The 15,654-nt window shown below is 36.4% G+C and overlaps 1 protein-coding gene across 1 annotated transcript in view; it reads left to right on the forward strand.

Moving 5' to 3' along the window:
* EMCN (endomucin) overlaps positions 1-15,654 on the forward strand; it is a 156,265-nt gene that overhangs the window by 53,525 nt on the left and 87,086 nt on the right. Inside the window, exons 4-5 of the mRNA XM_040238381.1 lie at positions 8,718-8,854; positions 9,824-9,903. Coding sequence (XP_040094315.1) covers positions 8,718-8,854; positions 9,824-9,903 — 217 coding nt within the window. The remainder of the gene's footprint in view (positions 1-8,717; positions 8,855-9,823; positions 9,904-15,654) is intronic.

Below are 15,654 nucleotides of genomic sequence, written 5' to 3' on the forward strand. Positions count from 1 at the left end.
TACCTGGAATTATTGGGTTGGCCAAAAAACTCATTTGGGTTTTTCCTATGATATCTTACAGAAAACCCTGGAGGAATTTTTGGCCAACCCACTATTTAGTAGTCAGAGGCATTCATCATATTTAATTTAATATGAGTTGATTTGTAAATCTACCCCACTAGACTGAAGGCTGACTTGACCCACATGTCAGTGCACCTCAAAATCTCTGGTCTCCCCTGGTCCTCTTTGTGAGGCTAGACCTGTGCTTCTGAAATCTAGATTGAAGCTTGCTGTATATGCTTCTCGGTGATTCAAACAGGCTGTCATGAGATGAAACAATGTTTAATCCTCTTTAGAACTTAATTTCATTCAAATTGAACTTTCTCTTGTATCCATCTAATTCAGTGTAAGAGAAGTACTTTAAAAAATTTAACCATTTTTAAAAACTGATAAAACATTTATTAAAAGTACTTATGAGCAAAGCCATGTGCTTTGTTTTCTATAAAATCATTTCAGCATGGTACCACATCTGACTATATAATTTAACAACAATAATGCCATATTTGCTTATTAATTAAGATTTTACAAAGTACTTTTTATATACGTTAATTCTATAAAACCCTAAAAGGCAGGCAAAATGATAGATGTTATTTTCAATTTATAAATAGAATTTTAAATACTTAAGAGTTTTGTTGTTGTTTGTTGTTGTTTAGTCACTAAGTCGTGTCTGACTCTTTGGGAGCCCACCAGGCTTTTCTGTGCATGGGATTTCCCAGGCAAGAATACTGGAGTGAGTTGCCATTTCCTTCTCCATGGGATCTTCCTGACCCAGGAATCAAACTGGTGTCTCCTGCGTTGTAGGCAGATTCTTTACCCCTGCATCACTGGGGAAGCCCCTAGGCATCTTTGTACTTGAAAGTAATCCAGCAAATTTTGAGTAGTTTGGTAGCCAGCCTCCATGATGGCCTCCAATAATCCTTCCCTCTTCTATTCAAGTACTTGGATGGCCCATTCTCACACTTACTGAAGATTGAATTGTGTGGCTCTTGGAAGTCAGTGGCAATGTTGTGTAATTTGCAGGACAAGGAAGTAAAAGACGGATGACTTCTGCCAAGGTCTCTCAGATTGCTCTCTCAGGGAGAAGCCAGCCATCATGTTATGTTGTGGGAACAGTCAGGCAGAAATTCCCAGTAGAGAAAACCTGACCTTCCACTGACAGCCAGCACCAGGTCGTCAGCAAGGAGAGTGAGCCACCATGTAAATGGATCTTCCAGATCCGTCAAGCCTTGAGCTGATGGCAGAAACTGTGAAGACAGTAAATAATTGTTGTTTAAGAGTTGTGCTTAGGAATAATTTGTTGCACAGCAATGAATAGCTAATTCAAGTGTTATCCAATAAAATTTGTAATACATTCAAGCTTTTGACATAAATTTAATTGATATTTACATGAACAGAATGAACACCCTGTATCAAGTGAATTTTTCCCAATTAGCAAGGTATATTCTTTTCTCTTAAGTTACATCCACAGTAAATGTTTGATTAATATTGGCTGAATTTATTTATATGATTCATTATTTACTTGCTTCATAAAGCCAAAACATGTTTAGGATTATATGCCTGGACATATATTTATGATATGCCTTAATGAATTAAATTCATTAAGTCAGAGCTTTAATTTACCATTGAATAAATGGTACAGATAAAATGATGCTTTATTACCATTTTACAATACTATATTACTACTAACAAAAATAATAGTAGTAAATATTATAAATATATAGTTTTTTCTATTCTTCCAACATAGATAATTAAAAAGTTATGCATTGTAATTATGGAAGTTATCATGTTTTTTCATGGCAGATATATTTTACTAATTAATTTGGTTTATAGTTATCATTGTGTTTCCTGAGGTACTTATATGAAAATTCATTTATTAATGAACTGCATTTTACTAACTGAATATTAGTAAAAAAATTACTGATTTTTTTTTTCATCTAGAGAAACAAAAAAGTGAAATTTTAAGGTGAAATTCTTTTAACTTTCATTCGCATATGGGAAATTAAGTTAAAGAGACAAATGATATTAAAGAAATAAATTTGAAAAAGATTAAGTTAGTTTCAGATATTGTTTCCTCAGATTAAACAGTGTATCATTCCAACTCCTTTCTCTTCTCCTCCAGGAATTCAGTTTACCTCTCTACTCACGTTAGTTTCTGTTCTTTGATAATTTTGCTCCTAATTGTTTAGACTGCAGAGATGGAAATTGAATTCATGTTGTAATAAGAATCTAACCACTCTTAAGCAAAATAACGATAGTTACTACGTAGTTGTATATAATGATCTCACCATACAGTTTTATTTGCAAGTATAATTTTAAGATAAAATATCATACTAATTATTCACTTCTTGCTTGAGATTTCCTTTGCCTTTACACCTTTTCTTGATGTATTTATTCTGTACTGTTTTACTAAATTTGTACATTTTTTGCTTTTGTTGTTTTGTTGTTCACTTTATATTTATTCCTACTAAACTTTGTCCTATAAATGAATAATAATTTATCTAGTTATTTTTCAGTGTATATTTCCTATTATCCAAGATCTTAAAAATGTAGCTCAACACACTGGAATGGCTTTGAAACATGTATACTATCATGTAAGAAACGAAGTGCCAGTCTATGTTCGATACAGGATACAGGATGCTTGGGGCTGGTGCATGGGGATGATCCAGAGAGATGATATGGGGTGGGAGGTGGGAGGGGGATTCAGGATTGGGAGCTTGTATACACCCGTGGTGGATTCATGTCAATGTATGGCAAAACCAATACAGTATTGTAAAGTAAAATAAAGTAAAAATAAAATTAAATAAATAAATAAATAAATAAAACCCTGATTTTGATTATGATAGGCTGTATGGCTCCTTTTTTATATACAGTTGATCTTTAAACAACAAAGGTTTGAATTATGCAGGTTCACTTATATGTGGATTTTTTAAAATAATAAATACAATAGTCCTACAAGGCTTCTCATGTGGCGCTAGTGGTAAAGAATCTGCCTGCTAGTGCAGGAGGAGACTTAAGAGATGTGGGTTCGATCCTTGGGTTGGGAAGATTACTTGGAAGAGGGCATGGCAACCCACTCCAGTATTCTTCCCTGAAGAATCCCATGGAGCCTGGCGCGCTATAGGTTTAGATACAAATGAAGAGTTAGATACAAATGAAGCAACTTAGCACGCACCCTTGCATAGTCCCACACAACTGGAGTTCAGTTGAACTGGTGGATGCAGAATCTCAAATACAGAGGTTAAGGAGGAACTTCAGATCAGGAGGGAAGACTATAAATTATGTGCAGACAGTAATTTATAGGACCAAACAAGGGATCAGGACCCCTAACCCCCTCATTGTTTAAGGATCACCTGTACAGCATTTTCTCCACATAGGCTTTCAGGACGTTAATGAATTGTTGATCACCTATTCAGTCCTTCGTTTATACCTATATTATCAGTAATGAGCTTTGGGCTCTTTTGATCTTGATTCTTAAAGAAAGATGGGAATAATACATGATGGCATGAGGTGAAAAAAAAAAAAAGAAGGATAAAAATGGAGTCAAGGTTGACTTTCTGTCATATGGAAAAGCTAAAATTTAGTACATTCAAAATAATTTAAGACTTAGCTAGTGGCTTTTAAAAACTTTCACCTAGAGCAGTATTTCCAGGTACTTGAGATAATTTTAGGCATCAGCGGAATTGATTGACAACATTAACTCAAATCTCTATGATACTTATAGTTATCTAGGTGTTTGTTTGGTGTTATGTCTTTACTGTCTTGTAACATTCATAAATTTCACTTTTCAATATAAGGAGAGCAGGACTCAAGCATAGAAACATCATAGCCAATGGAATCTTTATGGAATATGACTTTTGCCATACTATTTATTTTTATAGTTAAGTTTTAAATGATTTGATTTTAAAGAAAAAGAGTAAAGAAGTAATAGTAGATAAAGAATATGAATAAGCTCATAAAGGTGGTACAGGAGTGAATGAAATTTTGGACACGCTTTCCAAGAGATTAAAACTTAGAGAATTGTAAAGTAAAATAAATAAATAAATTAAAAATAAAATTAAAAAAAGGAAATTCAAAAACATGTACACCTGTGGTGGATTCATGCCAATCTATGCCAAAACCAATACAGAATTGTAAAGTAAAAATTAAAAATAAATAAATAAATTTTTTAAAAAAATAAAAAAAAATAAAAGATAGAAGGGGCACATGCTCTTTGCCAATAAATAAATAAATAAATAAATAAAATTAAAAAAAAAAAAAAAAAAACTTAGGAGACTGCTACAGCCAAATACGGCATTTCCTTTTGTCAGTTTCTTTTTCTCACTAGAAACCTGCTAAAATGGACAAGAGGTTTGAAGATACTTTGATAGTTGGTAAGTGACTCTTCTGAATTTAGCAAACACATTTCACTTCAGCCTTTATCACCCATGAGAATAAGAGGTGTCATACTTCCCAACGTTACAGAAGTCTCACTGGAAATAATAAAAAAGCCAAGAGCAGAGAAAATGCCCCACAGATTTTTCCCAGATTTTAAAGTGACCCTACATTAGAAAAAACTCATAAATCGCAGTTTATGAACCACAAATTCAACACTGTTGAATTCACACAAAAAAGCAGAGGCATGTTTATAAATAGTAATAAAGCATAAAGGAATAATGATTTCCCAATAAATTTAAACCCAGAAATTTTATTTCAATATGAAGTTTCAATAGTAGATCATATGTTCAATATAAATACAACCCAAGTTTTACTTTCTGTTTTAGCTAATGGGAATCTATTTAAAGAGATAAATTAATTATAATAGTCTGAAGATTCTGGCTAGTCAGGTAAAACTTAAATTTAGCATATAAAAAACAGCTAATAAGCACCTATTGTCAAGTACGAGTAGCAGGAGATACACAGATAAATGTTATCTATTAGAATTGTTTGAAAATTGTTTTTTCTAGTATATTTCACATAATAATTCTAAACTAATAAAAAAAGTTTAGTTATACAGAGCACTATATTTCTTAAGCATGTTGGATAAAAGAAACTATATATTTATAATAATGCAACAATACATCTATTGGTTTTCTTTTATTAATATTGCTGTTAGGAAAGTAAAATTTAATTGTTCTGGCATGAATTCATCTTTAAAACTGGAAAAAAATCAGTTTACAATAAATTCAACTGAATCTAATGGTAACTTTTGTGCTTAGAAAACACTTAATACTGGTGATATCTCAAATCTAAATAATTATCACTGCTGCATTGAAGCGCTTGCTCTATAGCTCCAAAGTCTATTCGTTCTGATTATCCATCCTGCCATATTTGGGAAGCAAACAATTTATAGCCAATTCTGGATTGATTTACTATAGAACAAATTTACAATATCTTCTGCCATAAACACATAATTGTGACTCAGCAAATCTGATTCTGAGTCTAGTAAACAGCACTTAATAAAATAAGAATAATTTTATATAACAAAGATGGCTCCTGGATATATCCACCTTTAATATAAAAACATGCTCAGACTAAAGACTTACTTGCTGCTCTGGGAAAAAGTCCATTGCCCATTTCCTCAAATACTTGGTGGAGAAAAGATTAAGTTTTCATGTTCATCTTTATTTCCACCTTCCTGCATCCGTTGAATCTTGTACTCTATTTGGTTGCTTGTGACATTTTCTTCATCTTTGTACTGGCAACAACCAAAATATAATTCCCCATGCTTTCCTGCATGCCCAGAAAGATCCGCTTAACTAGAGTCTTGCTGGATATTTGCAGACTTCATGGGGAATGCACGCCTGCATGCTGCATGCATAGGTGACTATGCAGAGGGGGGCTTTACAACAGAGAGGTGCAAAGTTAAGGATAAGTTTTAAATACTTCCATTCTTAAAAGGTTTTAGATGCTTCACCTTCTTTCTTGGCCTATTCTCTCTTCTCTTCCTCTACATCTTCTGCTCTCTTACCCTCGAGAATTAAAAAGAACAAATCATTTCTGCTTTCTTGGGAAGAGCAATTAAGTTCTCCTTACAGTTCTTTCAGTTTTGGGAATCCTTCTGAATTTCCAAAATCACTTGTTACAAGTAGTCAGGTGAATATTTGTTCCTGTGCTAAGTCGCTTCAGTTGTGTCTGACTCTTTGCGACCCTATGGACACATAGCCTGCCAGGCTTCTCTGTCCAAGGGATTCTCCAGGCAAGAATACTGGAGTGGGTTGCCATTTCCTCCTCCAGGGGACCTTCTCAACCCAGAGATCGAACCCACCTCTCTTATGTCTCTTGCATTGGCAGGTGGGTTCCTTACTACTGGTATCACCTGGCAAGCCCAAATAAGATAGAAAAACTTTTCCATCCCAGTCTTCATCTTGGCATTTGGGAAAGGAATTTGGAGAGGTTCATTCTTCTTGTTAAATTTTAATGATATTATACAAAAGGGTACCACTTTTAAATAATAAGGCGAATGTGAGTCAATTGAGAAATAAGAACATATACTTCTTGCTCTCCTTCTTTTTAAGTATGGATGTCCTAATTTCTTCCATTGTCAGCAAAGCAGATACTTCCCAACCAAGCTTTGAAAACATATTCTGTAAACGTGTCTGTTGCCCACTATTAAATAACAAAAATCTGTTGCAGTGTTCTTATAAGTGCTCTCTCTTTCCAAAGGGTGCATCTGTCCCACAACATGCAGAGTTATTTTTAAATGTGTTAGATTTAATTAGCCCGCCACAAGGGACTCTTTTGATGGCATCCTGAAGGAGTGTTCAAAATATTTTTAATTTGGAAAAATATACCATATAAAAGCTAGAAAGCTAGTCTCCAAAACAAGAAAGTAGACACCATGACCTCTCTGTTCTTATATGAATACATGATGGGTATCTACTGGGTATGTGGTTCCATCGGAGCAAACTGAGCAGTTTTTCCATCTCCAGTGTGGAAAACTGTGGAGAAGCAGATTCACAGAAGGAAAGATATGCTTTTGTTTTAGCACTTGGAACCGGTACATATTGGAAACAAAGGGCTGTAAATCTCCTGCTCTGTTAAGTCTTTGCTTATTTGTTTCTGATTAAAAGTAAGTCAGGAGTGTTTAAAGACTGTCCTTCACTATTTGCAGGAAATGAATAAGACAAGGTATCAAATTCTGGCTCAGCTTGTAATCCTATAGAAAGCCATTAGTCAAATGAACAAGATTATACTCTTATTGATACACCACGGTCCACAAAGTAGTGGTCCTCCAATATTGTGAAAGTAAATCCTTCATTTACATGAAAATTGCGAACTGCCTTCCCAATAAGATAATAAATGGCACCTACTAGTTGAGAAAACTATCTACCAGTGCTTCCCTGGTAGCTCAGAGGTTAAAGCGTCTGCCTGCAATGCGGGAGACCTGGGTTCGATCCCTGGGTTGGGAAGATCCCCTGGAGAAGGAAATGGCAACCCACCCCAGTATTCTTGCCTGGAGAATCCCATGGATGGGAGAGCCTGGTGGGCTACAGTCCATGGGGTCGCAAAGAGTCGGACACGATTGAGCGACTTCACTCACTCACTCAGCTGAGAAACCAGAATGCTGCTAAATATTAGCATGCGTGTGTCTGACTCTTTGCAACCCCATGTATGTGTGCTAAGTTTGCAACCACAAACATAACATTGCAGTTCTAAGACTAGCCAAAGTAGAGGAAAAGAACATGAAAGGTGGGAGTAGAATATCTAAATATAAACTAGGCTCTAACACCTTCTACTCTGAGTCTTGACCAGTCACAGTCAGACCTCGATTTCTTCATCTATAAAATGGAGATAATAGTAGTGTCTCTACTGTTCTATGAAATTGTTAAAATCAAGTGATATGAAAGCAATTATTATTACACATGCTTAGTTCTTGGAATGTCTATTATTTAAAGTTGTTTTTCTATTCCAATCATTCTTTTTAGGGCAAGAAAAGATCGTCTTTGAAAAATCAAACAGCTTTGATTTTTCTGAAGATAGAAATAAACTTTTGTCCTCTTATTTTCGATTATGTTATAACTGAAATTACCATCTCTCAACAGATACAAATTAAAAAGCATTTAAAATCAGCTAGAGAGTTTTTCTTTACATTTAGAGAAGACAAAAGTAAGAGTTAATGAAATAATAAATATGACATTTCAAATTCAGGCAAATATCATTTTCTAGCTTCAAATGCAATACTGTAGACTTTTGACAAACTCAGCTGTCACTAATCGAAAGTAGACACATACCCAGACCTACACATACACACTGTTGAGAAGTTGTATAGCTTATTGTATATGAGTTCTATTCATTCATATCAGTATTAGTTTTACCTATGTAAAATATTTCATCATTTGCTCTTCTATGTTAAAAAAGAACATTCTAACACAAAGTAATCCAAATATCTATTTCAAATTTTGTCTTTCACATTTTCTCTATTTCCAGGTAGACTAACACCTGAAGGGAAACATATTTTGACCAGGTAACATTTTCAGATTGCATATAGAGGTAGTCATTTTGGCCCTTGTAATACAGAAATCATTTGGGGACTTAGATTTCTCCCAGGTGATGAGTTGATAACTCCATGAAGCCTTTGTATATAACTGCTGAAGTACAAGCCTCCTTCTTGGTATGTAGAAATGCAACTTATATTTTATTATTTGCTATAATGGATATTTGCATTGTAATTTAATCTTAAAAGTAATACAATTTTGTAGCTGAAGAAACTCTATTCAGCAGACACTTTTCATAGAGAGGAAACCAAGACCCAAAGAGGTGAAGTGGCTCACGCAGTGACATCGTTAGCTGATGTCACAACGGCAAAGTCTCTGTGTCCTTCTACTTCCCACTTCTTGTAAGTCACTCTTCTGAACGAATGTCACCTGCTGGAGGAGAATATCTAGCGAGACCTTCCCTGTTCCTGAGGAAATGCCAGGAGGGCCTGTATCAAGGACCCAGGATTTCAAGTGGTGACAGTCTAAGCTCAGAGGAAAGCTGGGGGTGCCAGTAGAGAGAGAGTGGGACCTTGATCTCCATGGTGATCGCTGCCCCTGAGTGGAGCCCAGAGCGGGGACAGAGAAGCGCTGTTCCTCCCAGGACTGAGGGGGTCTGTGGTTTTTCCCCTTCCTTAGACAAGCCCAAGAGACTTGCTTGTAAAGTTTGGTGGAGGTGACCAGAACCTGCGTGTGAAGCCTGAGCATCAGGTTTCCCTGGATGATTTCCGAATCACAGAATCACAGTTCTTCTCTGGAGTCAGAGCAGAGCACGGCAGGAGGGATCTCGGGACAGTTGTCTTAGAGCCCAGGAATATGGTCAGGTCACTTCTTTCCCTGAATACTCCCATTCTTATAAATATTAAAGTATAACCTTTGCCTTTTTATACCTCAAAGAGCTGACACACCTCAAACCTGGTACAGCATATAAAAATCCCCTTATAATAGAGTCCACAATTATGAAGCCTGATCTTTAAAGAATCACAGTTGTTTTGTGAAGGAAAAATACCTGCAAACTCCCATAATTTCAAACCTGACACCTGGATGAATGGAGAAAATTTGCCTTGGGAGCTTCCATCCGTTTGTCAGCCAAAGCACCTTGGATCTGCGGGTCCGTTTTGCAGATATGATTGTTTTCTGTTTAAGAAACTCACAAGTGCAATGCTGCCGTCCTGTCCTCCCCAGAGGGGCCAGGTGGCTGAGACACCTGTCCACGCCGGAGCCTGCCAGGCCTGGCGCTCCCTCCCTACTCACAGACGGCTGGCCACCTGAGGAGATTCCTCTGTGGGGCAGAGCTCTCGCCCACTTATCTGCATGTTTTTTCCTGTCAGAGATGAGCTTTTCTTCTTAGCTCCCAAATTCATTCCACCTACGAAAGATAAGCATTCTCAAACCTTTTGTGTTCGCCATAGTATTTTTTTAGCCTTAATAGAAAAAAATACTTTAAACTTCAAATCCTTTTTTTTAAGAGTTCCCACTAGTTCTAATGCTTTCATTTAAGATGAAATTTCCCTGTTTTCCTCTCCCCAAAGATTCTTTTAAGTGTGTAATATCCTCAATGCTCCATTTCAGGCCTTATATTGTATAGTCTCTTTTTTACTTGGCACTATTGACGTTCCCCCTCTTTTCGAATATCTTAACTTCTTTTTCTGCCGTGAAACATTTTTTTTCTTTCCTTCTCATGCAAAATTATCTGATTCCTCTTGAAATCTGTTCCACCAGGAGAAGGATTCCGTTTATCCCAGACACATAGAGACATAACCTTACTTTGATTTCCCTGAACTGGCATACAAGAAACTAAACACAGTATTAATTATATAGCACCACTAAAAAATAATGTTATTGATTTATTTCACTATTTTAATGAAGGCTGCACAGGCCTTCATTGCTGTGCGGGCTTTTCTCTAGCTGTGGAGAGCGGGGGCTACTCTTCAGTTGCGGAACACAGGAGCTAGGGTACACAGGCCACAGTAGTTGTGACTCCCAGGTTCTAGAGCACGGGCTCAGTAGCTGTGGCACACGGGCTTAGCTACTCCATGGCATGTGGGATCTTCTTGGACCAAGGATTGAACCTGTGTCTCCTGCATTGGCAGGTGGATTCTTTACCACTGAGCCACCTGGGAAGCTCCAGCAACATTTTTATACAGCACCTTGATGTAACCTTATACCTGTTTCATATATATGTAGCTTGGGTATCAAAATAAAGTCTAAATTCTTCTAGGAAAAACATATTTTTAATTTTGCTTAGCTTCTATTAAAATAAGCAAATGTTTGTTGAGGTAAAAATCTCATTGGCTAGTAGCTTACTTATGCACTTCATATAGAAAATATTGAAATTATCAGACCAATGCAGACAGAAGAAATCATCATGTAATAATTGTTTTCTTTAAATTGAGGGAAAAAATTAACTGTATTTCATTTGGTTGGAAGTAGGCCAAAGTGACCTTTGCTGTGTCAAAGGGCAATGTGTTGATATGACACTGATAATTTAAAGGAATCAGTCCCTTATCTTTCATGAAGGTTCTGTTTTGATGAGAATATAGAAAGTGGTATCATATTTCATTTATTTATTGTTGTTATATTAATATACAAATATATTTTACTTATCCATGTATAAATTTGTAATATACTATATTACATAATTAATATTTTAACATATTTTCATATGTGAGGGAAAATTGAAATTTTCCACTTAAACTTTGCTAATTCTTTGTTACTTCTTTTCAGACAAAGAAGATATAGGGTACAATATTGGGCAAAAATTATGCTATTACTGAAAAGTACTACAAAAAAGGGCCTTATCACTATTTATAACATCCAGATTTATGCATTGCCATCACATATACATATAGGAAGTGGATCTGTATTCAATATAAGCTGTAATACATAGTGAAGAAACATATGCAAGTGATAAATGAAAATTGACAATCACTTTATTTCAATATATAATCTGTAAATGTTTCCAAAAGTCTAAGGAGTGGTATTTATAGGAAGTGGCATTGCATGAAGACAGTATGAAATAGTAGAAGTAATACATTCTAAGTTATTGAAATATAAAACTATCTACTTTACCTACAGTTCCATAAAGCAATTAATCTAATTTATTGAGTTATTACCTAATAATGGTATTTTTGAAGTTTTATAAAGAAACCATTCTGTTTCCTTAAAGAACTTAAAACCTTCTGAAGTTGTCTTTATGGTTAAAACTGGCTAAGAAAAAATATTTTCTCAGATAATTCAAAGGAAAACTTCAGCAGTGTTTCTGCCACAAGTGCATTCCACATACACAAATAGTAGAATTAGAGAAGGAATTTAACTAATTGGTGCCATGATCTTTGAAACTCCCTTAAATTCATACATTTTCTAAGCTGTAAAATGTATGGATTCTATTACATTAGGATATTTTTTAAGTTTTTTCCAGGTTTTAAGTTCTAGAATTTTAAGTTACTGTCATTCAGTGTTTGTGTTGATATAGAAAAAGCAAGATCAGTCTCTAGTAATGGATTTTCAGTGGACTTTAGACGCAGACTTGGTAGGGGAAAAGGTAGATGGGGAAATAGTTTTGAATCAGAGCAGAACCCTGTGGTTCTTACTCCCCCACCCCCACACCCTCGCCTGCCTTTTGTCTGTGGAAAAACTTTAGCCAAACAATAAGTTTAATCAGAGTAGTGACAACATGAAGAAACAAAGGAAAAACAGTCCAATAAAATGAAATAATAATAGTTAAGTCATTAAGCCTAGTTAAGGACCTCTAGTTCCTCCTCAAGGGCCATAGATAATATTCTCAGCCATATCCTGTGAGCTGTCTTATGGATACTGAAACCCCCACCGGGTAGAAGAAGTTAATTACATTATGGCCAGATTGTAGCCATGACATGTGGCAAGAGTGTGGCAAGAGGTGCCACACTCTTGAGAACTGGCCTCAAAGAAATGAGAACAAACCAACCCTGGAACTGAAGATTAACTGTACTTAAAACAGTCAAGATGACACTGGTCAGACCATTGATGACCAGTCAGAGTCAAGATGACTGTCAGAGCCAGCCAAGCTGTTTCTGCTCGTAGCGTCTTTCTTCCGTCTATAAAAGCGCTTGCCCATTGATTGTCAGTGTGCAGGGGGCCGGGGGTGGTGATTGACCTTTGGACAGGAGTCCACCTTCCCCTCACTGTGGATTGCCAGCATCCGAGATAAAGCAAACTTTCCTCTTTATTTATTTATTTCCTCTTTCCAACCTTGCCTCTTTATCGGCTTTTGAGCGGCAAGCAACTGGACCCCCTTACTTTTGGTTACAGTTGCTCATTATGAGGATGGATGAAATTCTAACTCTCAGAGATTATTTGTGAGTTACCTATAAATGTAATTACAATACATGTTAAGAAGATTGGAGTCAATGACTTGATCATTTGAAAACAGGAGAAAATATGATACCTGGTTTCTAGCCATAAACTGAATTCTCAAAGTTCTTATTTTGTAATTAAAATAGTGATTGTCCTTAAAATCCCAATAATGCTTCATTCTTTCATAATGTAGGAAGCTGGTGCTTTACATCCCTTGTGCTCTCTCAGTGTAAGCGTATTGGTATAGGGTGGAATGGGGATGAAGCACCATCTGTTTCTCTCAAGAGCAGCAGTCTCTGGTTCGGCACAAGCAAAGCCATGAAGCACAGGTCTCCTTGTTAAATTTATCTTTAAACATTTTGGAGGTAAGGAGAGAAAAAATGCTACCACACCGGGTCCTGTGAAGAGAAAATACTTCAGAATAAACCATTTCCCTCAATAGTTTAGTATAAGATCAAATCAGACTTAGAATAAATTTACAGATAATAGAGTAAAAGTATAATTGACAGTTACTCATACCCTGGTCAATAAAACTTTAATGGCGGTGTGTTTCAGTCACTCAGTCATGTCCAACTCGGTGACCTCATGGACTGCAGCTCACCAAGCTTCTCCATCAATGGGATTCTCCAGGCAACAGTACTGGAGTGGGCTGCCATTTCCTTCTCCATTAATGGTGGTAGTTAGAATAAATCTTTTCCATCATATCAGGAGAGAAAATTTCTATTTGCAATTTTTTTTAAACTCAATAAATCTGTTTTTATTTTTCAATTTTAAACACCATTAAAAGATTAGACATACCCTTTGAAGCTTTAAGTCTAATATGGAAACATCTTATACATTTGTTTATTTATATGTACATGACAATATGAATCCTTGTTATTAAAAAGAAAAAGTGAGATATTTTGTTTCTTTTTTCATCCTTTCATGGGGTCAAAACATCAGTGTGTCTAGTCACTTCCACACTTTTAGTATGACATCTTGTCAGAGGCAGAAAGCAGGTTGGGGGGAGTGTGGCTTGGCATGAACCCACCATGCCGTGGCCAGATGTGTGATGGTTAAGAGTATCTTCTCTGGAGTCAAGGGTGTCTGTACTGAAATCCCAACTGTCTTACTTCCCAGTGTACAATGTGAGCAAGCTGCTTACCATGTTTCAGCTTCAGTGTCCTCACCTATAAGATGGTGATCATAAGAGGATGAGCATTGTAGGGTCTTTCTTAGGGTTAAATGAGATAATCCACAGAAAGTACTCACATGCTACCTGGAACATAGTGATGCTCCATATTTATATGGGTTATTTGTCAATCCTTGCCAAAAGAAGCAATGCTCTCTATTGAACAATTTGAAGAACTAGTAATGGAGACAGTTATGAGTACTGGGAAATCAGTGGCCAAACATGTAGAAGGAAGAAGATGAGGACAAGCCTTACATTATATCTCAGTCTTGCTAAATGAACAGTGAAAAAGAGGAAAACATTACAATGGGAAAGGTTAGAGATCTCTTCAAGAAAATTGGAGATCCCAAGGGAACATTTCCTGCAAGAATGGGCATAATAAGGGACAGAAACCGTAAGGACTTGACAGAAGCAGAAGAGATTAAGGAGATATAGCAAGGATACAAAGGAACTATACAGAAGAGGCTTTAATGACCCAGATAACCATGATGGTGTAGTCGCTCTTCTAGAATTGGACACCTGGAATGTGAGGTCAAGCACCCATGTGATTAAAAGATGCTTACTCTTTGGAAGGAAAGCTATGACAAACCTAGACAATGTATTAAAGAGCAGAGATAACATTTTGCCAACAAACGTCCATGGAGTCAAAGCTATGGTTTTTCCAGTAATCACGTACAGGTGTGAGAGTTAGACCATAAAGAAAGCTGAGGGCCAAAGAATTGATGCTTTTAAATTGTAGTGCTGGAGAAGATTTTTGAGGGGAGATCAAACCAGTCAGTTCTAAAGGAAATCAACCCTAAATATTCATTGGAAGAACTGATGATGAAGCTCCAGTATTTGGCCATCTGATGTGAAGAGCTGACTCATTGGAAAACACCCTGATTCTGGGAAAGACTGAGAGCAGGGAGAGAAGGGGGCAGCAGATGATGAGATGGTTAGATTGTATTACTGACTCAATGGACATGAATTTGAGCAAATTCCAGGGGATAGTGGAGGACAGAGGACCCTAGCATGCAGCAGTCCATGGGTTCACAAAGAGTCACTTAGTGACTTAACAGCAACAAATATCTTAATCTTACTATGTTAATTATGTGGTAGAAATTTGTGGCTAGAAATTTCCCTACTAGTTTGCCTCAAACTATACATATGAACTTACTGATTTCACATGATGACTTCAAGAGGGCCAACGACATTGGTAAACATAAAAATGGGAGCTTCTAGTTCAAGTTCAACTAGTGGCTTCTCGTTCTCTGCCCTCCTCATTCCCCAGTCATATTGAATTTCTACAATTGAATTTCCTTTTGGTCTCTTCCCATTGCTCCAAACAAACTTGTAGGTAAAGTCCCATGTCTCTGGGTTGGTATTCAAAGTCCTTTATAATCTGGTCTCCAGAATTTTACCAGATACATCCACCATGTCTTCTCATAGCAATAGCAGTTCAGCCAAACAGAGCTCTTTGTATGCCTTCAAATCCCTCTCATTCCCCCATTTCACAACTTCACTCATGTTCTTTCCTCTTTCTATGTGAACATGTTACTTACTCTTCAAGTTCCAGCCCCTGTCAACTCTCTCATGAATTATTCCTTAATCATGCCAGAAGATTAGTCATCTTTTATAAATTCTTGCCTCAATTTTTTCTTGTCCCACAGTTTTCAA

The sequence above is a fragment of the Oryx dammah genome, unplaced genomic scaffold (assembly GCF_014754425.2).
Source record: "Oryx dammah isolate SB20612 unplaced genomic scaffold, SCBI_Odam_1.1 HiC_scaffold_3, whole genome shotgun sequence".
Classification (NCBI taxonomy): Eukaryota; Metazoa; Chordata; class Mammalia; order Artiodactyla; family Bovidae; genus Oryx; species Oryx dammah.